Source organism: Martes martes (assembly GCF_963455335.1).
Source record: "Martes martes genome assembly, chromosome: 3".
Taxonomy (NCBI): Eukaryota; Metazoa; Chordata; class Mammalia; order Carnivora; family Mustelidae; genus Martes; species Martes martes.
In genome coordinates, this window is record NC_137890.1 from 79684025 (window position 1) to 79705964 (window position 21940).

The window sequence follows — 21940 nt, forward strand, 5'->3', positions numbered from 1 at the left end:
TCCTCTATGTACTTTAGGTTTATTTCCTCTTATTGTTCTAGTTTCTTAAGGATGGCAGTTGAGATCATTGATTTGAGAACTTTCTTCTTTTCTAATATAGGAAGTTAAAGCTATAAATTTCCCCCTAAGTATTAATTTAGCATTATTCCTCTCTTTTTGATATGTTGTATTTTAATTTGTATTCATTTCAAATCACTTTACAATTTCACTTCTAATTTCTTCTTCAAAACAGGGTTATTAGGGTGAGTGGGTGACTGAGTCGGTTAAGAGTCTGCCTTCGACTCAGGTTATGATCCCAGGGTCCTGGGATTGAGCCCCAAGTCAGTCTCCGTGCTCAGCAAGCCTGCTTCTCCCTTTCCCTGTGCCTGCTGCTCCCCTTGCTGTGCTCACTCTCTCTCTCTCTCTCTTTCTCTCTCTTTCTCTGTCAAATAAATAAATAAAATCTAGAACAAACAAACAAAACAGGGTTATTTCGTAGCATGTTATTTAGTTTTCAATAGTTGGGGATCATCCAGAGATGTTTCAGCTAGTTGAAATCTATTGTGATTAGAGAACATACTTTGTATGACTTAAATTTATTGAGATTAGGGGCACCTGGGTGGCTCAGTCGTTGTCTGCCTTTGGCTCAGGTCACCATCCCAGCAGTCTGGGTTTGAGACCTGCATTGGGCTCCCTGCTCAGTGGGAAACCTGCTTCTCCCTCTCCCACTCCCGCTGCTTGTGTTCCCTCTATCACCGTGTCTCTCTCTGTCAAATAAATAAATAAGATCTTTTTTAAAATTTATTGGAATTACTTTTATGGTTCAAATTATCTTCATAAATATTCCTTGTGCACTTCAAAAGAATATATACTCTGCTTAGGGGTTGGGGGGAGTGTTCTATAAATGTCAATTAGGTCAAACTGATTGATAGTTTTGCTTAAATATTCTATATCCTTAATGATTTTCTGTCTACTTGTTCTATCAATTATTTAAGAAAGTTATGGGAATCTCAAATTATGATTGTGAATTTGGCTATTTCTTCTTGCAGTTTTGTTGCATTTCATTTCATGTATATTGAAGTCTTGTTAGGTACACAAAAATTTTGGATTTTTACCTTCTCTTGATGAAGAGACTACTTTATCTTCACGAGATGAACTTCTTTACCTTTGTTATCATTCTTTGCTGTGAAATCAGGTTTGTTTGACATTAAGATACCTTCTCCTGGGGCACCTGGGTGGCTCAGTGGGTTAAAGCCTCTGCCTTTGGCTCAGGTCATGATCCCAGGGTCCTGGGATCGAGCCCCACATCGGCTCTCTGCTCAGCGGGGAGCATGCTTCTCCCTCTCTCTCTGCCTGCCTCTCTGCCTACTTGTGATCTCTGTCTGTCAAATAAATAAATAAAATCTTTAAAAAAAAAAAATACCTTCTCCTGATTTCTTCTGTAGGATGTTAGCATGGTATATTTTTCCATCTTTTACTTCTTATTTTTCCATCTTCTTACTTTTAATCCATCTGTGTCTTTAAAGTTTGTTTCCTATAGGTAGTGTACAGCTGAATTTTCCTTTTTTAAAATCCAGTCTATCTCTGGAGATGTTTACACCATTTATGTTTAATGTGATTATTAGTATGGATGGGTTTAAACCTATCATCTTGTTATAACTCTTTTTTATTATTTTAGTGATTAATTTAGACTTTTATACCATGTATCTTTAACTTATTGTGGTATTATACCACTCCATGGATATATAGTATAAGAACCTTACAATAACATATTTCAATTTATCTCCTTCCAGGTTTATGTCATGCATCTTAATTTTACATATGTGATAAACCCTATAGTACATCGTTATTATTTTTGTTTAAGCAGCCAATTATCTTTTAAAGAGACTTAAATATGAAAAATCTCACATATTTGCCCACATAGTTATTTCTGGTGCTTCTCATACCATGGTATAGATCTATATTTCCCTGTGGTATCTTTTTTCTTCTGCCTGAAGGATTTTAAGATTTTAGAATTTTTAACATTAATAAGTCATATTAACAATTTAGTATTTCTTATAGTATGGATCAGCAGATGATAAATTCTTTCAGCTTTTGCATGTCAGAAAAAATCTTAACTTCACCTTTGTTTTTTGAAATACATTGTTGCTGGGTATATAATTCTTGTTCAGCAGATTTGTTCTTTCAGTACTTTAAAGATGTTACTCCACTGTCTTACTGCTTACATTTTCTCTGAAAAGAAATCTGTGATCCTTAACTTTGTTCCTCTGTATGTAATATGATTTTTTTTAATTGGTTGCCTTTAAGATTTTTCTCTTGCCACTAGTTGTCAGCAATTAGGTTATTATGTGCCTTGGTGCAGTGTTTTTGTTTTTGTTTCCACGTTTATTACGCTTTAGGTTCATAAAACATCTTGGATCTTTGTGCTTGTAGTTTTTATCACATTTAGAAACTTTCTGGCCATAATATATTCAGATATATTTTTGTCCTCTCCCCCCTTTCTTTTGAGGACTCCAATTATATGTATATTAAGCTGCTTCAAGTTATCCCACAGCTCACTGATGCTCTATTCAATATTTTTTAATTCCCTTCTCCATCTTCCTTTTAGACAGTTTCTACTGCTCTAATTTTGAGTACACACATCCATTTTGCAATGTCTAGCCTGCCATTAATCCCATCTGATGTGTTTTTCATATCACACATTGAAATTTTTATCTCTAGAAGTCACGTTTTAATCCTGTGTTGCCCCAACCCTGTCCCAAAATTCTTTTAAAATATGGAATATAGTTATAATAGCTATTTCAATTTATTTTTCTTTTATTCTAAAATATTTGTTAGTTCTACATCAGGTTGAATTGAATGGGTTTGTTTTTTTTTCCTTTTCATTATGTTTTGTATTTTCCTGTTCATTTGGATGTCTGGTAATTTTAATTGGATGACAAACACTATGTACTTTATCTTGCTGGGTGCCAGATACTTTTAAGTCCATAAATTTTATTGAGACTTGTTCTGGGATAAAGTTGGCTTGAAATACTTTGATCCTTTTTGGTCTTTATGTATGTTAGATGTGGGGTCCCTGGGTGCTTTTGGCTCAGATCTTGATGTCCAGGTCCTGGGATTCCAGCCTTGCATTAGGCTCCCCACCCCCTCCCTTCTGCTCCTCCCCTGCTAATGCTCTCTCTGTCTGTCTCTCTCTCTCTCTTTCTCCCTCTCTCTCTCTCTCAAATAAATGGAATCTTTTTTAAAAAATACATTAAGTGAAAATAAATAAAATGCTTTAGGTGGGACTGCAACAGTATTTAGTCTGCAGCTCATTATTCTTCACAACTGAGGCAAGACCCTTCAGTGAACACTACACAATGCTCTATGAATCTTGAGGTTTTCTAGTTTGGCTGGTAGGAAGAGTCACTATTCTTTGTAAGCTCCAAATACTCTTACCTGTCATCCTTGAGGGTGGTCCTTTCTCAATCCTCAGGTTATTTCCCTATATTCATGTACTGATCAGTGTACAGCCCCTTTCTAGAGGGCAGTAACTAATCAAATGTACTTATAAATTGGTCATACATTTGTCACATGCTCCTTAATATAGTTCCTTGAATGTGCTCAGAACCATTGGGTGTGGTTCCCAAATAAGATAGCCTCATGACAAGCCATCACATGTTTCTGAGATAAAAACAGTCACACAGGAATTTTGGAAACTTAACTGCTGTTCTAAACTAAAAATATAGACTAATCATTATAAAACATGCCAACAAGGTATGCTAAATGACATCATATTAACTTTATGCTTGTTTTATTTTTCAGAGACATTTTTTAATTCAAAGTCAAACCAAGAAGGAATTCCTTTGGGGACAATTTTAAGCACCCAGTTGAATGAAAACCAAAAGAAGGTCTCCAAATGGCTTAAGTCCATTATTTAAAGTACTTGCTTTAAAGAGATGGTATTCTGCTTCAAACCACATCCTAGTCCTCTTCTCCAAGAAGAAGCGATATTTCATATAAGAAGAAAAACTTATGACAATTAGTTTAACACAATTTTACAAGGGGTAGGCATAAGCCAAGTGAGTCGACAAATAGTCATATTGTATATGAAAACAAATTTTAACAAGCCTGTTTTTATTTTCGTAATCCCTAGAATATAGTATATATCAATAATTGCTTGCTGCATAAATTAATGAGTTTCAATGAAAAGTTCCCTTCCTTCAAATTTTGGTCAGGCTCTAAATCATCTATTGGATATTATATAGACATATTGAAAAATCACAGGTTTATCTAAGAATAAAACTCAATCATTGAACAATTTTTAAGTTTATTAAAAATAAAAGCACCAAAGATGGTATGACACAAAAAAATAAATAAATAGAATAAATAAATAAAAGCACCATGACTTAAATAAAAGAGACAATAAAAAAATAAATAAAAGACATAAATAAAAGAGCCATGACTACAAATAATAACTTTTAGTTATTCAAATCACAGTAATGCTTTCATTATTTTCCATTTTATTTTTAGTTTTCCTACAATCTGAGCTTCTCCTACTTTAAAAAAATATATGACCCAAGTGTCTATACTAACCAGCTAATTAGGACATAGAACAGCTAATCTGATATTCAGTTCAGCCATTTCAAGGTACTGATGCATTTGAGAACACATTTAGGACCACATGGAACACAGAATAGGGCCATGGCTCATGGATATGAGCTAGATGTGACTAAACTGTATTTTCAGGCAGGTTAATTCCCTTCCTTCAACAGGAAGCATTGTTAAAATAATGCAACTCTCCCACATGATATCGATATATTTTTTTAAAATGAGCATTTTGCATCTGGAACCAAATGAAAGCTCTGAGATGAGCATAGTAGAATTCAGCCTTCTTGCTTGAAAATATTCCAGGAGGAAGAAACAGGAACCATATATACAGGCACATTCGAGTCACCACAAAATTCAAAGTTGCTTCTCTGAAGCAGATCATCAAAAGAAATAGCCTGATTTCTAAGTTTTCACCCATTTACCCAAGAGTCATTTATAACTTGAATCTATCTCACTTCGGATATCAGGTCTGCTCTTAGATCTTATCCAACCAGGGATAGTCGTGATATTATCTCCTGAAGGGTGGAATTTCTTTCCTTGCCAATAATGGCCTGCTTTGGGTACTCCTCTAATTCAATTAGCCCTCATTTGCTAAGCCAAATTTGGGATCACAAACCTCTCCTGGGAAAATTCCAAAGACCATCCATCACATTCTGTCAGTTCTACTTATTCCGTAGCATGTACCTAAACATGTGTACTCTTGAAATGTGGAATAGGGAGAAGGAGAGCCAAGAGCGTGGGAAGTCACGCTATAACCCAGAAAAGGAAATCAAAGCAAGCAACACGGAAATGAGAAGCTGATTAACCACAGATTTGTAACTCTGATAAAGACAAACAATGAAAGATGTATAATTTCATCTCTCTGCTATTAAGCTATGGTTATATAATCACTTATATTTCAGTGAGGTGAATTCTATGGGAAATAAAGTATTTTCCAAAGTTCCGTAAGTTCTTTTAGCTTCACTGAATTTTGGTACCCTTAAAAGACCTCACAAATCTGGGTGCTAGGGTGGCTTAGTGGTTAAAGCCTCTGCCTTCGGCTCAGATCATGATCTCAGGGTCCTGGGATTGGGTCCCACATCAGGCTCCCTGCTCAGTGGGGAGCCTGCTTCCCCCTCTCCCACTTCCCCTGCTTGTGTTCCATCTCTCACTGTTTCTCTCTGTCAATTAAATAAATAAAATCGTTAAAAAAAAAAAAAAAGACCTGACAATTCTACAACTGATAAACTTTAAGAATTCTATTGCCTGTTCCTTTGGATTTTCCTAAAGAAGGAAAAAATGAAACAGTGTTCTGGTTTTGGCTTTTCTTTCAAATGAAATCCATTTACTGTCAAGAAGGAGCTCATCTCCTGAGAGAATCTGTATCATCAAACCTGAGAATACTCTTAAAATCCTTAAAACAATAGGATTTGAATGGGGTTGCCTCTGAGTTTTAATATATTAGTGTAAACTGACATAGCTGAAGAAAATGAAGTTCATGGAAAATTGGCAGTGTTGTCCTAATTACCTTATAATATGGACATTCCAGTCCTACAGTATCTTGAACAAGTACTATATGTTTGTATAATCATTGACATAGAATCTAGCCTGGTATTTAGGATCAGAATATCTGTTTTTTTTTTTCCCTATCAAATCCTCAACACTATTCCATGTTACAGAGAAGTTGTTCAATACATATTTATTGAAAAAAGAATGAAGTGCATATTTTAAAAATTATGTTATAGGAGCACCGGGGTGGTGCAGTCAGGTAAGCAGTGGACTCTTAGTTTTGGCTCAGGTCATTATATCAGGGTCCGGAATCAAGTCCTGGATGGGGCCCCACACTCAGCAGGGAGTCTACTTGAGATTCTCTCTCTCTTTCCCTCAGCCCCTCCCCACCCTGTTCTCTCTCTCTAATAATTTTTTTTAATTATGTTATAAGGTACCTCTTTTATTATCCTATATATCCTATATACTATTCTACATATCCTATTATCCTATATTTTCATCGCTATTATGTTATGGATTATGCTATGGATTTTGCCTGGGATGTAAGGCAAATATGAGGGGGAAAACCGAAGTGAGTAACATTAACAAAAACGAAGAGCCACCTTCCTCTGGATAGAAACCAACAGTAAGCACCAAAAATCATTCAGAGCATGGCCTCAGAAAGTACCGGGCAGCAGAGCTGATCCAATCAAAAACTGATTCTGGTCATCTCCATGAACCAATGCCCCTTCACAAGGGGTTGGAGACCCTCCCAAGACCAATCAGCCAATCAGCCAGCACTTTTTAATATCCTCAGGCTGAGTAAGTCACAGGTATCCAGGAGACACCAGTAAAAGATGCGATGAGTCCAAATTCTCCAAGGACAAAACACTTTTTCGACCCAGTTAGAATGCCAGCGACTACAACTGTCTTCTCTGTACCTCCTATCATCTCTCGCATTTCACCTTAGACATCACCAGCTGTAAGTCTGTACTGAGCACATTATGCCCCCTCAGCCCCTGGTACCCTCCTTATCACATGTTCATCCAATATACAAGGAGGCGTTTGTTGAAATTCTGTGGGTGCCATCAGGAATTGGGTCTATTTATTGCTGATGCCAGCTCCAGACAATAAAACGAAGGAAGGGGATGGAGAGACAAGGAAGGAAAAGAAAAATAGAGAGGGAGGGAAAGAGACTGTGGTCAACCATAAAGAGATGTTTAGAGTATGGCTTCCTTCTGAGAGAAGAGTTATAATTCTAATATTGGCACAGACTAGGTAAAGCCCTCTTTTCATTAGCCAGAAACAAAAATTTCACAAAGCTGTCATTTACCCTGTCCATATGCATACACTAGAAGCCAGAGGCAACAGGCAGGTGGAGCTTACAGAATGTTTCGCAACAGCCCACAAAATGGTTAGGAAAAAGCCTGCATGAATGTTTTTAAAAATGTGTCTCCAAGCTGGCCCATGAACACCATCAACAATGCTTGTCCTTCCCCTGCATGAGGAGGACAGGACCAAGTGTTCAGCTTTGAATGTCATTACGCCTTTTAACTCTTTAGTTCCCAGTACCAGGTGTTCCTGGCTAAGTCCACTAATAACAATGAGAATCATAACCAAGAATGCATATATCTTCAGAAGGCACAGGAAAAAAAAAAAAAAAAAGAGCTGGTTCCAAGTGCAGTTTGCCAAGGGTTATTGAGATATTTGGTATGCCTACAACTTTTTTCAACTAAAATTAAGTTTTAAAAATGGTTTCCAAGATGTCAGATGGAATGTAATTGGTGGGTAATAACAACTCAAAGAATCTTCTTTGACCATTAACCAAATTAACAAAGAGACCTCACTCTGGTGTTTCATTTGCCTCCCTGGTAGCCGCCACAATAATCATCCATCCTTAGAGCCAAGTGTCTCTCAGCCTGATGACTAAGTCAACATAGAAGCAAGAGGGAGCATACACATGAAGAATACTCATTTTCACTTTCCTTCCAATGAAAATGAAACAAGAGGTTATTTCTTATTTCCACATGTGTCTGTCTGGTGAAGAAAATGTTACATCAAAAAAATTCTTGTAGATGATGGATGTTAACTAAAGTTATTGTGGTGATGTAAGTAAAATCCTTACACAGTACACCTGAAACTTAGACAATGGATGCATATCCATTTTATCTTACTAAAACTTGGGACCCAATTCTCCTACAGACCTAAGAGAAAGCAGTCACCAAAGCACACTATAGGTGCTGTTTATTCTCATAATCCCTCCCCATTCCACTTTTACCAATAAAATGTCAACTTTAAAATGTGAAACGTCTATGGAGGAACCCCCAGGGCATTATGTTACATATACAGCACACGTATACACGCACACACCTGAGGGGGCCGGGTGGTCACACATCTTTGGAATCCATCTGGCCTATTTCCCCACCCCCGCGACTTCGTTGCTCTTTTGTGCAAGTGACCACAGACAGTAGATCTAAATTCAGCACATGTGAAGGTCAAATGATGCAGCAAACAGAATTTGACCTCAAACAATATGCCTTTGTCCTTTCACCCATCCCCAAAAACGTGTGCATACACTGAGTTTTGCTTGCTGCAAGTTCATAAATCTTTATCCCAGATTACTCGTTTCTTCATCTAATGCTTACAGAAAAGAAAAGACATCTGGATATGTTTGTTCCTCCCTCTCCGGCCCCCACACCCACCCCACCCCCCGTCCCCTCAACACACACGCAACAGCTGTAAGAGCAAGGAGAGCATGTTTTTAAAATTCCATTGGTTCATGTAGGCACATAATGTGAAGCAGCTCCAAAATGGACATCAAGTAAAAAATACCAGTTTTCAAAAGTCTGTAATTATGTATTTACACAAATTACATAATCCTGTATGTATTTACATACAATTACAGATTATCAAGTAAATAACACAATGTTGTAGTGTTAATGAGATGAAATAGAAGGAAAACACCATAAACTAAAGCCATTCATTTATCTACAACACAGGACCTGGCAGGACAGGTTCCCCAACACTGACCTAGTATGTCCTTCACACTGCCTGGGGACATTCACATGACAGATGGGAGGGTGGTTCAGTCCGTTCCCGCTAAGTCTCTGACCAAGGTGCAAGTGCTGGCACCAATAAGATAGTGGTTTGGCTATCTGAGCATCTGTTTGTGAAAACTGGAACCACCCATTCCACAGTGGCTCGGAGCTGCCATCCAATGGGCTTTGGGTCTCTGACGACAAGAACTGGATGCAAACCCACTCGCTCTAATGCCCAACAGGACAATCCCCAGCCAAAACCCTGAGCCAACTACTCTCCCAGAACACTTATTTACATAAATTGCATAAGTCAATATTTATTTATTTACAGACCATTACAGTTTATTGTATCCATTGCCAAAAGCATATAACATTTTGTTTTTCTTTAAAAAAAATTAAAAAAGAAAAGAAAAAGAAAAGGGTACCCAAACAAAATAACTCCAAAAGTAGACATTAAAGTAGCATTTTCTAGGAATGCATGGAGATTTTAATCTTTTTCGCAAACCAGTTGCTTTTGTCTAGGCCGATTATCTAGCATCTCATGCTACTTTAAGATTACTTTTGGCTACCTCCTAAAACCAATTTCTTCAGTGCTAAGTATTGTACCTATGACATCCTAGAAACTTGCTTCTTCCCTGTGGTCAGATGTTTAATGTTTTCAGCCAAAAACAGCAAATGCTTTTTGGAAAAACTAAAGCCTGAATATGTGCACATTTCAGCAGCAGCAAAGGGTTAAGTAATAAATAAAAAATACTACATCTTGGAATTAAATGCAATTTCTGTTTTGAAAGAGAAAAAAACAAGAAAATAAATGAAGAGGACATTCTGAGTTTATCATAAATCAATTATTTTACATTGCTTCTGTCCCCTCCCCCCAAATATTTCTTAATTCCAAACATTAGACTTAGTTTATCCTTAATGCACATCAGCAGGAGGGCTTTGCTACATATTCGAACTTTGACTATAGAAGGGCCACATGTGCTCATGGCAATAAGTCATGCGGTTCTACTTCAAAACAGCTTTAACTCAACAGTGACATATTTTTATTTTTCATAAAGAATGTGCATCAGAGCAAAACAAAGTTGGAATATTAAATTTTAAAATTAGTTACATAAATCCTAACACATTTTTTAACTGTCACTTTCAATTTCCCAACATAACTGGCTAGAAAGTGTTATATGTGGTACGAGAATTTGTTATAAATTCCTTTTTCTTAAATATTGCTTTAAGAATTTGGCTCTTTTCTCCTTAGTATATAGTAAGAAATAGTCTTCCTTGCCCAAGGGCAAGTTCCAAAATTATTGCTACTAAAGAAATATGTATTCTTATGCTTTTCAGCATAAAATGTTATAAAAGCCTTGTAAAAGATATTCTATATAGTAACCTCCCCTCTAAAAAAATTGAGCGCTGTGAGGACCATTTTTAAAAACAAAACACAGTCAACAGGTATAATATTTTCCCCCCTCATTGTCATTACTGATGAAGATGTATTAGTCTCGTTTTGCAAGTTTTATGTGAAGGGTGCTATTTATTCCCATGTATTATGATGGTTCACACCAAAAGCAATTCTCTATAAAAGATGTTACAATGACCCCTATGATGCTTGTATAATGTCATATTTGATAGCCAAATGTACAAATAAAAAGTCTCCAAGAATGATCCCGTTTAATCTGACTCTTGTCCCTTAAAAAAAAAAAAAAAATTTTTTTTAAAAATCTGTGCTACAGCTCTTTTTTTTTTGTTTTGTTTTTTTCTTTTTGAGGATTCTAAATCAGTATAATGTTTGATGTTAGTCCTGTTGTCCTGGAGGCCAACTAAAATAAAAGCATACTTAATTGTTCAGCTTTGGTATATTCTGCAATAGTTTTAAACATGTAGGATATATGCCAACCCTTGTATTTTCCAACCGTGAAGTTACAATGATGGAATAAGTCACTTATGAGAGAGGAAATATTACAGACACAGAATAAAAGTTTGAGACCCAGTTTTTCTTTAATCCTCTGGGATAAGCTATGAAACAAGCAGTCTGAAGAGTGAATACTCAGTGTCATGAATGATGTGCATAAATTTACAATAATATGGGCACAAAAGAGATTGTCGCCTTTAGTACATTAGGGTCATTAGAATTTCTCATATCCATGCACCGTTATATTTACTTGCATGAATTTACCACAGGTTCGTAGCAGACTTTGCCATTTAATGCTTATAGAGCCTAAAGCTTCCAAAATGCCTATCTGGCCTGTACATATTTCATTAAAAATAAACTCTATATAATAAATAAATATATAAAATAAATAAAATGTTGCCTTTGGAATTTCTATAAATAAATTTAACTTTTTTTTCTTTTTTTTTCCTTTTTTTTTTAATTTTTTTTTTTTAAACTAAGAGGTCTTTGCTTTAAATTCACCGGGATGGCACCCGTGAGCATGAACTGAAAAAGTCCTTTAAGTAAGACTGCACCCTCCATGCCTTTGAAAATGCAGCGTACCCTTGGCGCAGGCCACCAGCCAAAATCCTGATGAGTCGAAGTATGGCAGCTGTGCTGATACAAGAATGAAGTACAACTGATCAAAAATGTAAAAGCGCGTCTAAATCCCAGCATGCATCAGGCCGCGGTCCTCTCTGCTTCTGCTTCTCTCTTCCAACTCCCCTGCTACTCATCCACGCACACACTCACACCCCCGCTCAGTCTCCCTCTCGTCCTCTCACAATAAATCAAGCAAGTGGGCAGCGGCGGTCCTCCAGGAGGACAAGCCTGTTTAAGTGCAGAACAAAATCAGCATGTTCCCATCCAAGCCTCCATCGTACATTATGCATGCGGCAAAGTTTGGCAACAGTGGAGCTGGTGTGATGACACAGCTAATCAATTAAGAACCCACCGCGTGAAACCTTTATAGTGGTTACTTTTTTAAGGGCTCAAGTGAAGAAATTGTCTTTGTCAACTTTGGCTTAGAATATCCTTATATAGTTCGGGTACTTTGTCGGGGTCCACTGGTCTAGGTAAAAAATGTGTGAATTTCTGGTGCCGTTTAGTCCTCGTTCCTTCTCTTGGGGTCCCGTCTTTATTTAATGCAACATAGTATCGCCTTCCAGTGTCCACGTGTTTATATAGATTCGAAGAGTACGTGTTATACCAGTTTTCTTCAAACTGTTCTCTGAATACACACTCTTGGGTTAGTTTTTCCTGTTAAAACAGACAAACAAACAAGTAAGTATTTTGGCAAAATACCTGCTTTCTGTATTTAAAGCAATATTTAATCATGACATAATATAACTCTGGTGAGAAAACACTGATTTTAACCCATTTTAACCATCGTGGTGTATTTGCAAAAGTGCCTGACTGTATAAACTTAACTACATGCTAACTGCTTTTCATGTTGACTGAAGTGCAAAAGATTCCAAACATTTTCTAGTTAGATTTTTTTTTTCATATGCCCATTATTTGAACGAGCCAAAGGATGACCAATGCTATGAGTTGTTCTCATTTTTACAGCAGCAATTAGGACGGCGAGCATCCTGCGAGGGAGAGCCTTAGCCGAAGCCAAAAGTTCAGATAACTGCCTCATCTTTAATATATGCTTTATAAAGTACTTGCAGTGTAGACCAACATGCTCAACATTAGCACTGAGGTTGGATATCTTCTGCCCTCTGAAGCAGAAGAGTTTACTTACCACTCCATAAGAGTGCTTTTCAAACTTCAGGGTTAAGGAAGAATCACCTGGGATGCTTCTTTAAAATGCAAATTTGCAATCTCCAACCCTTTAAAATTCTGATCCAGAAAGTCTGGAAATATGCATTTTTAACAGGCCCTTGGGGGAATTCTGATGCAGTTAATCCACGGTCCACATTTCAAGATAGAATGCTTTCTATGTGACTGAGTCTTCCTGAATACAAAGAAGTAAAAACAATTGTTGTTGCCCTCCTACTTCCTTTAATTTAGACAGAAAGAACCCCCCAACTTAAAAAGCCACATTCTCGGGCACACAGCTACCAACAGAAAAGCTATACTTATTCCTACATTCAAAGTTAGAAGGTTCCACATTTTTACAAATGTATTACATCTCTCCCTCCACCTGAGCTTTATAAAACTCTAAGTCCCATTTAACCCCAGGACCCAGGGCTCCTGCAGTCATGTGTTTCATGGGCAGTAGTCGTGACCAGAATCAGACGCCTTACATCCCAAAACCAAGAGCACACCCAAGTCACAAATGCTATCCTCTGAAGAAGAAACTAGGCAACGGGATTGACTGACCTCTTTGCTCTTCTTACCACTGGACCGCAACTTTTCTAATCAATACCTTCCTTGATGGTACTTTTAAAAAAATGAACACAAAATGACCTTTAAAAATATTCCCCTTGTTCTTGCCCATCTGGCACCTTACATAAATAAGAAAACAAACAAAAACCAACACATGTCCATGCACAGACTTAAAACAGCAGAACAGATAAGGGCATTTGACGTTTTTCCCTTTCTGACATTCAGACCCAGAAGACAGCAAACTAGACATCACCAAAATACAGATGTCCTTTTTCACTGCACACACCTGAGACACAATTTAGTACATTGAGTTCATAGAGGGCAGCTGGGCAGAATCCATCATGTCCTTGCAATGGAGTAAATCAGGGAAGCAAAGGGAGGAAGGGAGAGAATTTGACAAAATCAACAGTCCAATGTGAGGCCGGCTCCCCTATTTCTTCCATGAACTAAAGGCTTAACACCCACTCCAAAGCATACAGCGCTTGCTGGCACCTCCTCTTCCAAGCCCCGAAAGGGTTTGTGACACAATATTACCTCACTGGACAAGTTTTTCTTAAATCAAACAGGGCAAAGTCAAAAGGAAAAACAACGTGTCTGTCAAGGACAGAAACGATGGGGAAATTTTGGAATGCCATGTTCTTGGGTTTGTAGGGACAAAATGAATTGCGGGGAGTGAGAAGTCATGCGGGGCTCCCCCCTCAGCTGGATTACCCATTGGGGTGCCAGGAGAAGCTCCACCCTCAGAAAGAAACCTAGAGGCTCCACATGGAAACCTAGAGGCTCATTCTTCTGAGAAAACACAACCTCTACCCTCCCCTGCGCTGGAGGACAAGGCTGCATGTGATTTCTCTTTCATCTCCATTAAGACTGAAGAAATAAAAATAGTGTGTTAAAGACATTACCAGCTATTTTAGTCGTTACTTCCATCTGTGTAATAAATATTCTCCTCACAGACAAGATTATTCCTGGCTAAAAATGTCTGGTTTGGGTTTGCTGTGATTAAGTAAATTTTCCAAACAAATTATGTTTTTGTTTTTGTTTTTTTACCTAATAAAATGGACCAGCATACGGAACTGCATGTTGAACCTTTAGTTCCTCAAAAAACATGAAAAACTAACTCAAATGAAGCTTTCTTTTTCTCAGCAGGAAATAGTATCACCTGACAGACATTTCACTTAAAAAATAGAACACTTCTGTCTCCTTTTGGAACCATGAGTTATGTACTAGTCCTGTTTGCTTTATAGAACTATCACACCTATAGTAAAATGGACTTTGTTGGATTAGAAACACAGACATGTCACCTCAGCAGAAGACAGGTAGTTTGCACGCTAGTGAAGAGCCCAGCTGAGGCGTCGAAGGCCCACACAGATTCCAGCTTTGCCCTTCACTAGCTGTGGGACATTTACGACCATGTACTTAACCTGTACAAGCCTCAGTAACTTCAACTTTAAAGCAGGTTAGTATCTTGGGAGAGGGCTATTACAAATATGCAGTCAATGAACATGCTTGGCACAGATGAAGCCCTCCATAAACAATGGTGGTTGTTGACATTATGTTAACATCATAACCTCTCACAACAGGGTGGAACTTTGGAAAAGAGCTAATACAACTTCTCCTGTTAAATACATGGGACAGCAGGACCCAGATGTGAAATGCCTTGCCCCTGGTCTGTACCATGGGATCTCTTTATTATGGGAATAAAGCCACTTGAGCAAGAAGTTTCCAGGAGCCCTACTGGAGGCCCTGCATTCTGGAGACCAGTTCCTTCTGGGATTTTTTGCTTTTCTCTAAGCACTGTGATTCCTCCAGACCGGCTCCTGGTGCTATTGCCAAAGGGCCAGGCACTACAGAGGGCCGAGCAAGGAAAAGGCTAGGGCTCGCAGACTATGCTAAGGAATTACATGAAGTAACTGTTACTCTAAGACTCATATATGCTTCCTTACTTCTTTACCTTAACAAAATGTAATTTTTAGAAAACAATATTCGCTTTGCAGGAGGACTACGTAGAAATTATAAACAAAATTCTACAGTGGTAGGGACATCACAATCTAGCAAGGGAACACATTTGGTTTCAGAATTTATGAAAAGATTCTCATTGTATATGTTCTGAGAGGTTTGGGGTTTTTTGTTTTTTTTTTTAGTTTATTGAAAAAAAAAAAACTTTTTTAAAAAAAGTTATAAGTGAAGAAACTGAACTAGCCTTCTCACTGCTCAGAAAACACTGCCCTATTTCCCCTAGCAGGCTCTTACAGCATTTTTTTACATACACATGATAGAACTTTCTAGGCAACCCAGAAAATGAAGTGAATTATTCCATTTAAAACAGTATCATCTATAGCCAGCACTTTTTGTGATGGTTAAGAGTTCAACTGCCTCCTACACAGAAGGATTGTCTGACTTCAGTTAACAAGTTAAATGAGATTGTGCAGACATTACATTGAAAAAGCGCTGGTACATTTCAGCTCCTGTAATTATAACACAATTAGTATAATGCCACTCAGATAAACTGACATACCTTAAAAATTAAAATGATCATTAAGAATTAAAGACCTTTTTTATGCCATGTATATGCTTTTAAATAATTTCTTCCTCTTATTGGGGATTACATTCACGTGTGACTTCTGTTTTTGGACAGACAGATAAAATAGCAAGATTTACAGAATTGCTCTCTTTATGATTGCACTTTAGAACTCAGTGACAAAATACTTAGTCGAGGTGACTACTCTTTATATTTGTACCTCGCAGTAATTTTTCTAAATTAAAAATAAGCAAACGAGTGCAAGTTGGGACAGCAAAAACATATTAGCCTGTATTCTTCTATATATGCAGAGGAGGAAAAAAAACTTCTGCCTTCCAATCAACTCTACACTTTAGAATTATAGAATTCAGATGTTTTAAAACTCACCACATGTTTCCAATGCAGACAGTTTATAGAGTATTCCACTATAAAGTGATCAATTCTTGTTTTATTGTATTTCCATGTTTTAATTTTTTTTTAGATTATTTAACTATAGCTGTTTATGGCATACCTATCTTTGAACTGTTGGATTATATCACTAGGCTTGGGTGGAGAATGTGGATTTAATTCAAAAGTCTACTAAAGTCCATGCTTTGGAACAAAATCTGGTGAATGTTAGCAACTATGGAAACCTCTTTTCATTTTATATCATCAAATTCTAAGCAGTGGGAAAAACTGAAATTAAAACTTCAAAACTTTCACGAATCCTATTAAAACCAAAGAATGAGATAATAATGTGAAAATTACAGCACACCCTTGAGAATGCTTAGGAATGTTATAAGACATAAACTCATATAGATACCACTTTAAAATATTAGACAATTGGAAAATATGTAATCCACATGGGCATTATTATGCCCAATTCATATCTATACCCACTTAAAAACTGAAATCAGAATTTTTCAAAACATGAGGCTCAACAGTTCTCATGGAAAACATAGGCTTATGTCATGCTATCATTTTAAAACATGATTTCTATATTTATATGCATATAAAAATATATTTATGTTTACATATTTATAAACCTATTTATAAACATATATGGTGTAGGTTTAACCACTACCCAAAATGGTTGCATTTATTCAATTCAATGGGTCACTTAAACCAGTTGAGCAAACTAGCCCAACCCGTAAGTTCGAGGTCAGCAACTCTACAGAAACCAACTTGATAGTAGAGTTTCCAAACATTCTGTAAGTTAATGATTTGATGTAATCCCTCGTTCTCATATCTCCCATTTATTACAGTCATGGTATTTAAACCTCCCTCAACCACAATTACTCGTACAGATGTACTCTTCCTCATTAATAATCTAGCAGTAAAGACTTAATGGGAGTTGTTGCAAGGATCGGGGTGATTAAATATAATGACTAAAGGACCATTAATAAGAAGCCAGGTCTTTTAACTCTTCTCTCCTGGGAGAGGTCCCCAAATAGACAGAAAGCAACAAACACAGAGGAGAATAGGCAAGAGGGCACTATTTCTTATTTTATTAGACTCCAGTTCAGAGCCAACCCCCTTGTGCCCTTGATATGGCTCACCGTAAGCCCCCCTCTTTCAAAACCTCTTTCAAATTCCCACTATTCCAGATGGGCCTGCTTTCATATCCATGATCCTGGAATTGTGGGAACAATTGAATCAGTTGTGTCTGGCCAATGTAAACAAAATGAAGCAAGGTGGCAGGCAATTTTTGTTTCGGTCTCATCAAAATGTAGAGAATATTAAAAATTCTGACATTTCTCTCCACTCCTTCCCTCACCAAACACTAAACAAAACAAACACAAATGACTTTCTCTCCAGAAGCAGCTTACTTGGGCAGTTGGGGGTTCAAATATCGAGGCCCATCTGAATCCAGGGGCACACGGACACTTTCTACGCTGTGCGTTCCCCATCCTGTGGTACCAGCAAAGCTGCCAAGACAGAACCTGCCACAGACAGGCTAGTCAATTCAGATGCCTTCCTTAGAATCTGCCTCTAGACACAGATATTTGTTTAGCAAATCATATTAGCTCATCAATTTGTAATTCATTTCCAGAGATGTAGTCCCATAGGGGAAAGAAAACCATGCTCCAGGTGCACGAGGATTCAAATTCGAGAAGTCCAGTATTCACTTTAAGAAACATCGTTGCTTGTGTCCCTATGTGGACCATTAAATGTGGCACATTTAATGCTTCCACTGAGACCCTGACAGGAAAAATTCATGAAACTTCTTTTAGGATCTCAGAACACCATTGTAAAAAGAAATCACATGTAACATTTCTTACCCTAAAGGATGATCTGGTAAGAGTAGCACGCCATTCAGTGACAACTTAAAAAATACATCAAAGACCTGCAAACTCTGAAGAAACCTCCCTGTGCATAGCTCCTAGCTAGCTCTTAGCTCCAGAGGGAAGAGCCCAGAGCAGAGGGACGGCCCTGGAAGAATCTGACTGACACACAATAGCAGAAACCCCTAAAGCTGAACAGCTGGGAGGAGAAATTAAGGAAATAAGGGATCCAAAAAGACAAAGACAATTGAATCCAACTACTTTGTTTCCAAGATAACCATCAGATATACCTTAGGGAGTAGGAAAAGAAAAATGTGCCAGAGGTTTTCTATGATAGACAAAAACGGGTTAAATTAAGAACTTGGTTTGTAAAAATAAAATTAAAAGAAATCAAAAAATGAACCAATACAATGACAGTAGAAGCCCAAAGATTATTTTTGAAGAACTGAAAGATTTGTAGAATTTCCTTATGTAAAGGAATGCCGAACTTCCACAAACACAGACACACACTCTGGGAATGGGGCAGGAGGGGGGATTGATTAATAATCCTGGGCCTCAATTTCCTTTCTGTAAAATGAGGGAACTGGACTAAGACATTTCTAAGGTCTCTTTGGGTCTAAGATTCTAGTGATTCAGTGTTGGAACCTCAAAATGGGAAAAGCAGAGCTATCCACAAGAACTCTGGAAGGACATATTGAACAGGAAATGGAAAAAGAAACTGTTGTGGAGGAAAATAGGGAAAGAAACTAAATAAAATGTGCTGCATCAGTTGCCCACTGCAGAGAGGGTGGGGACAGCTGATCAGAAATGCAGACTGAATTAATGCTTCCAGAAGCAGCCAAGGGAATGAGATTGCTATTTCAAGGAAGAAATGAGGACAAGGAAGAAGACATCCCTTTGGCACAAGGGGCCCTTCTCTCTTCTCCCTGGGAGACCATTAGAATGATCCTGTCCTGGAAGGGGTCTTGCCTACTTTGTCCTTACACTTCGGAGCCTGCCACTATCCTCTTTGCCATGTTGGCTACCAGAAACATGGCTCATTAACAAATGCTTGCCTGACCCACAAACCATACATCATAAGTTCTTCCTTGGAGAATTCATTTGGGAGGAAAAACCAAGTCTTGCAAGAAAACAAACTCAAACCCAATGGGAAAGCTGGACTCGTGCATAGGGTAGACAAAATGCAACCTCAAAGATAAATAATACCGAACTCTTGAACTTCTCAACACCCACCTCCAGCCAATGCTCAGGGGCCCTACCGCCCCATCCCCACCCAGTACCCACAGAGAAACCCTCTGTAAAATAAAATCATAAGGGAGATAAAGCCTGCCTCTGGCATCCCCCTTACTTCTTGGGTCCCCAGCTTCTAGCTCCAATCATACTCATGCCAGCCCAGATTTCTCTGGAACCAAACTTTTCCTCCCACCCCTGACTTTGTGACATATAAATGGCCCTGCTCTCTTAAAAAGTGACAAGTGTTGCTGTCTTTTCTTCTTTGCAACACAAAGGTGACTGTGTCTAACTCTCTCAGGGCCCTTCTCTCTGCTAAAGTGGAACAACCAACTTCCAACAGTAATCAGGGCTAATACCATCAACTAATAATTCCATTGCTCCAAAACAAAATTCATACACTGACATAGATCCTTTTTTAAAACCGTGCTTTAATCCTGAAAAACCAGTTCAAGTGGTAGACATTTCAGGTGTTGTGATAGCCTGGTGAATCCACTAATATGTGAACATAGGAAAAAAAAAAAAAAAAGAATTACAATAATACAAAAGTAAATGAAATCCCAAAGAAAGAAACTTCTTTAACTATGTGGATAAAATAACAATGAGCTACATATAAAAATAAAGTATTTAAAATTAATCTTAATTAATCTTGATTAATCAATTAATCTTGATAAGCAAGGCTTTATGGTTAACACTTCAAAGAATGATTCCAGGGATGCAGGAATGAAGGAGATTTATATCTATTTTCATAGACTTCGTCATACATCTTCGTTCCAGAATTCAAACTTGCGAGAAACACGTTTGCTGTGCATCTCACATCCAGTCAGGAGTCTGAGAGGCTGCACAAGGGGCAGCGTTCCTCACACTCATCCATGAGGAATGCTAAGGGGACAAGCTTGTGCTAACGAGCCACTGCAAGCCAAGCAGTGCGCTGGCTGTTTTATGGGCTTCATCTCCTCTAATCCTCACAGCAATGCTGTGATGTGGCTGTCATTAGCCCTGTTTCACGATTACAGCTCAGCAAGTCTGAGTAGCCTGCCCAAGGTCGCACAGCGAGTGAGCCACAGAGCTGGGATGCAAATAAGCCTTGTGTTTCCACTACTCTGTGCTTTGCCTCCAGCTTCAAACCTTTCCAAGTGCAAGTATAGGCTTCATTATTTCACCAAAACACTGCAAACTGAAATTCAACTTGAAAGATAATGAAAAAGAATACAGGCCACATTGACACAGCCAAGAGAAAAACTATATGAAACACAGCAATTCGTGTGGAAAAAAGGATGGAGGGATGAAATCTAGGGCCAAGCGTGGACAGAATTACATTGAGAACATACAATGCAGCACGGCAGCTAAACGGGTAAAAATCATCCAATGCAAAGCAATCACATCGTGCACCCCAGGGAAAGGGATGCCTTTAGTATGACCTTGGCAAGTCTGTTCTTGGAATACTGCATTGAGCTTTGAGAGCTTCATTACAAGGGAAAAAGCAAATGATGGAGATTTCTATGAATTCCTGTACACACCAAAAAAGGAGTAAGAAAAGAGGGGATCAACTCATGTCAGGATTTTAAGCATTTATAAAGAGGACAAAGACAGCTCTGTATATGTCTCTCCCACTTAACACCATAACCTTTTAATCCTGAGGGGGAGGCCTCAGCAGCAGGGGTGTCAGGAAAGCAGACATTTTTCTCAGCCACCTGTTTGGATGCCGCTGAGTTGTACCTGGTCAACAGACTGAGAAATGATGTCTGTGCATAAGTACACATCGGTCCCCCACATGGCAGAGGCAACAGGGAGGAGGTGGCCCGGCCACCACTGTAGCTGCCTTCAGGGTAGCAGCTCCTCCTTGCCTCCAGGGGGGCCAGCTTTCTTTGTGGGGCTCAAGGGCACCTCCCATGCCATGGCTGAAGACAGTGACCGGAAAAGACCTTCCAATGCCAGCAGTGTAGCCTATGGCAGCAGGTGGGAAAAACAGAAGCAGAGACAGGACCACGGCAGGGACACCAGGATTAAAAATAACGAATCAGGATATATCCAGCAGCCACCATGTTTCTGAGCCCAGCCGCAAAGCTGCCTTCACACAAGCCTTCCTCTCCTCAAGACACCTGCCTATTTTTCTCCATCTCCTCTGTGAATAATCCTGGAGTTCTCTCCTGCCCTGGAATTAAGCTCTCTCCTCTAACTTCTCTGAACCCTTTTTGTACATAATTCTATCATACCAAATTATAATTCTTGGTTTGTATATCTGCCACCCCTCACAAAATTGCAAGTTCTTGGGCCAGTTCTAAGCTGGGAAGAGGAAGCATCATTTGCATTTGTATGTAGAGTTGATCTCATTATTTGTGATAGTTCTGTTCTCTAAAGCCACCATGAACATTGAAGTCGAGAATATGGATGCACTGCTCATAAGAGAAACACTGGGTCAGGTTCCACACAAATCAGTCATAACACTTTCATCAAACCATCAAGAAATAAGCTTGTTTTTTGTGGGTTTCTATTTAAGTTAATGTTGTAGATTCATTAACAGTGAACTCACAGCCAACAGCACTGTGGCTCAGGCTCACACAAGACTCTCTCACTAATCTAGTGTGCTCCATAA

The 21940-nt window shown here is 38.4% G+C and overlaps 1 protein-coding gene across 2 annotated transcripts in view; it reads right to left on the bottom strand.

Annotated features, from left to right (window-relative positions):
* Positions 1–11452: 11452 nt before the first annotated feature.
* FGF9 (fibroblast growth factor 9) overlaps positions 11453–21940 on the bottom strand; it is a 31160-nt gene continuing 20672 nt past the window's right edge. For both annotated transcript variants that reach the window (XM_080799481.1, XM_080799482.1), the window contains exon 3: positions 11453–12258. In XM_080799481.1, the coding sequence (XP_080655607.1) occupies positions 12013–12258 (246 nt within the window). In that variant the 3' untranslated portion in view covers positions 11453–12012. The remainder of the gene's footprint in view (positions 12259–21940) is intronic.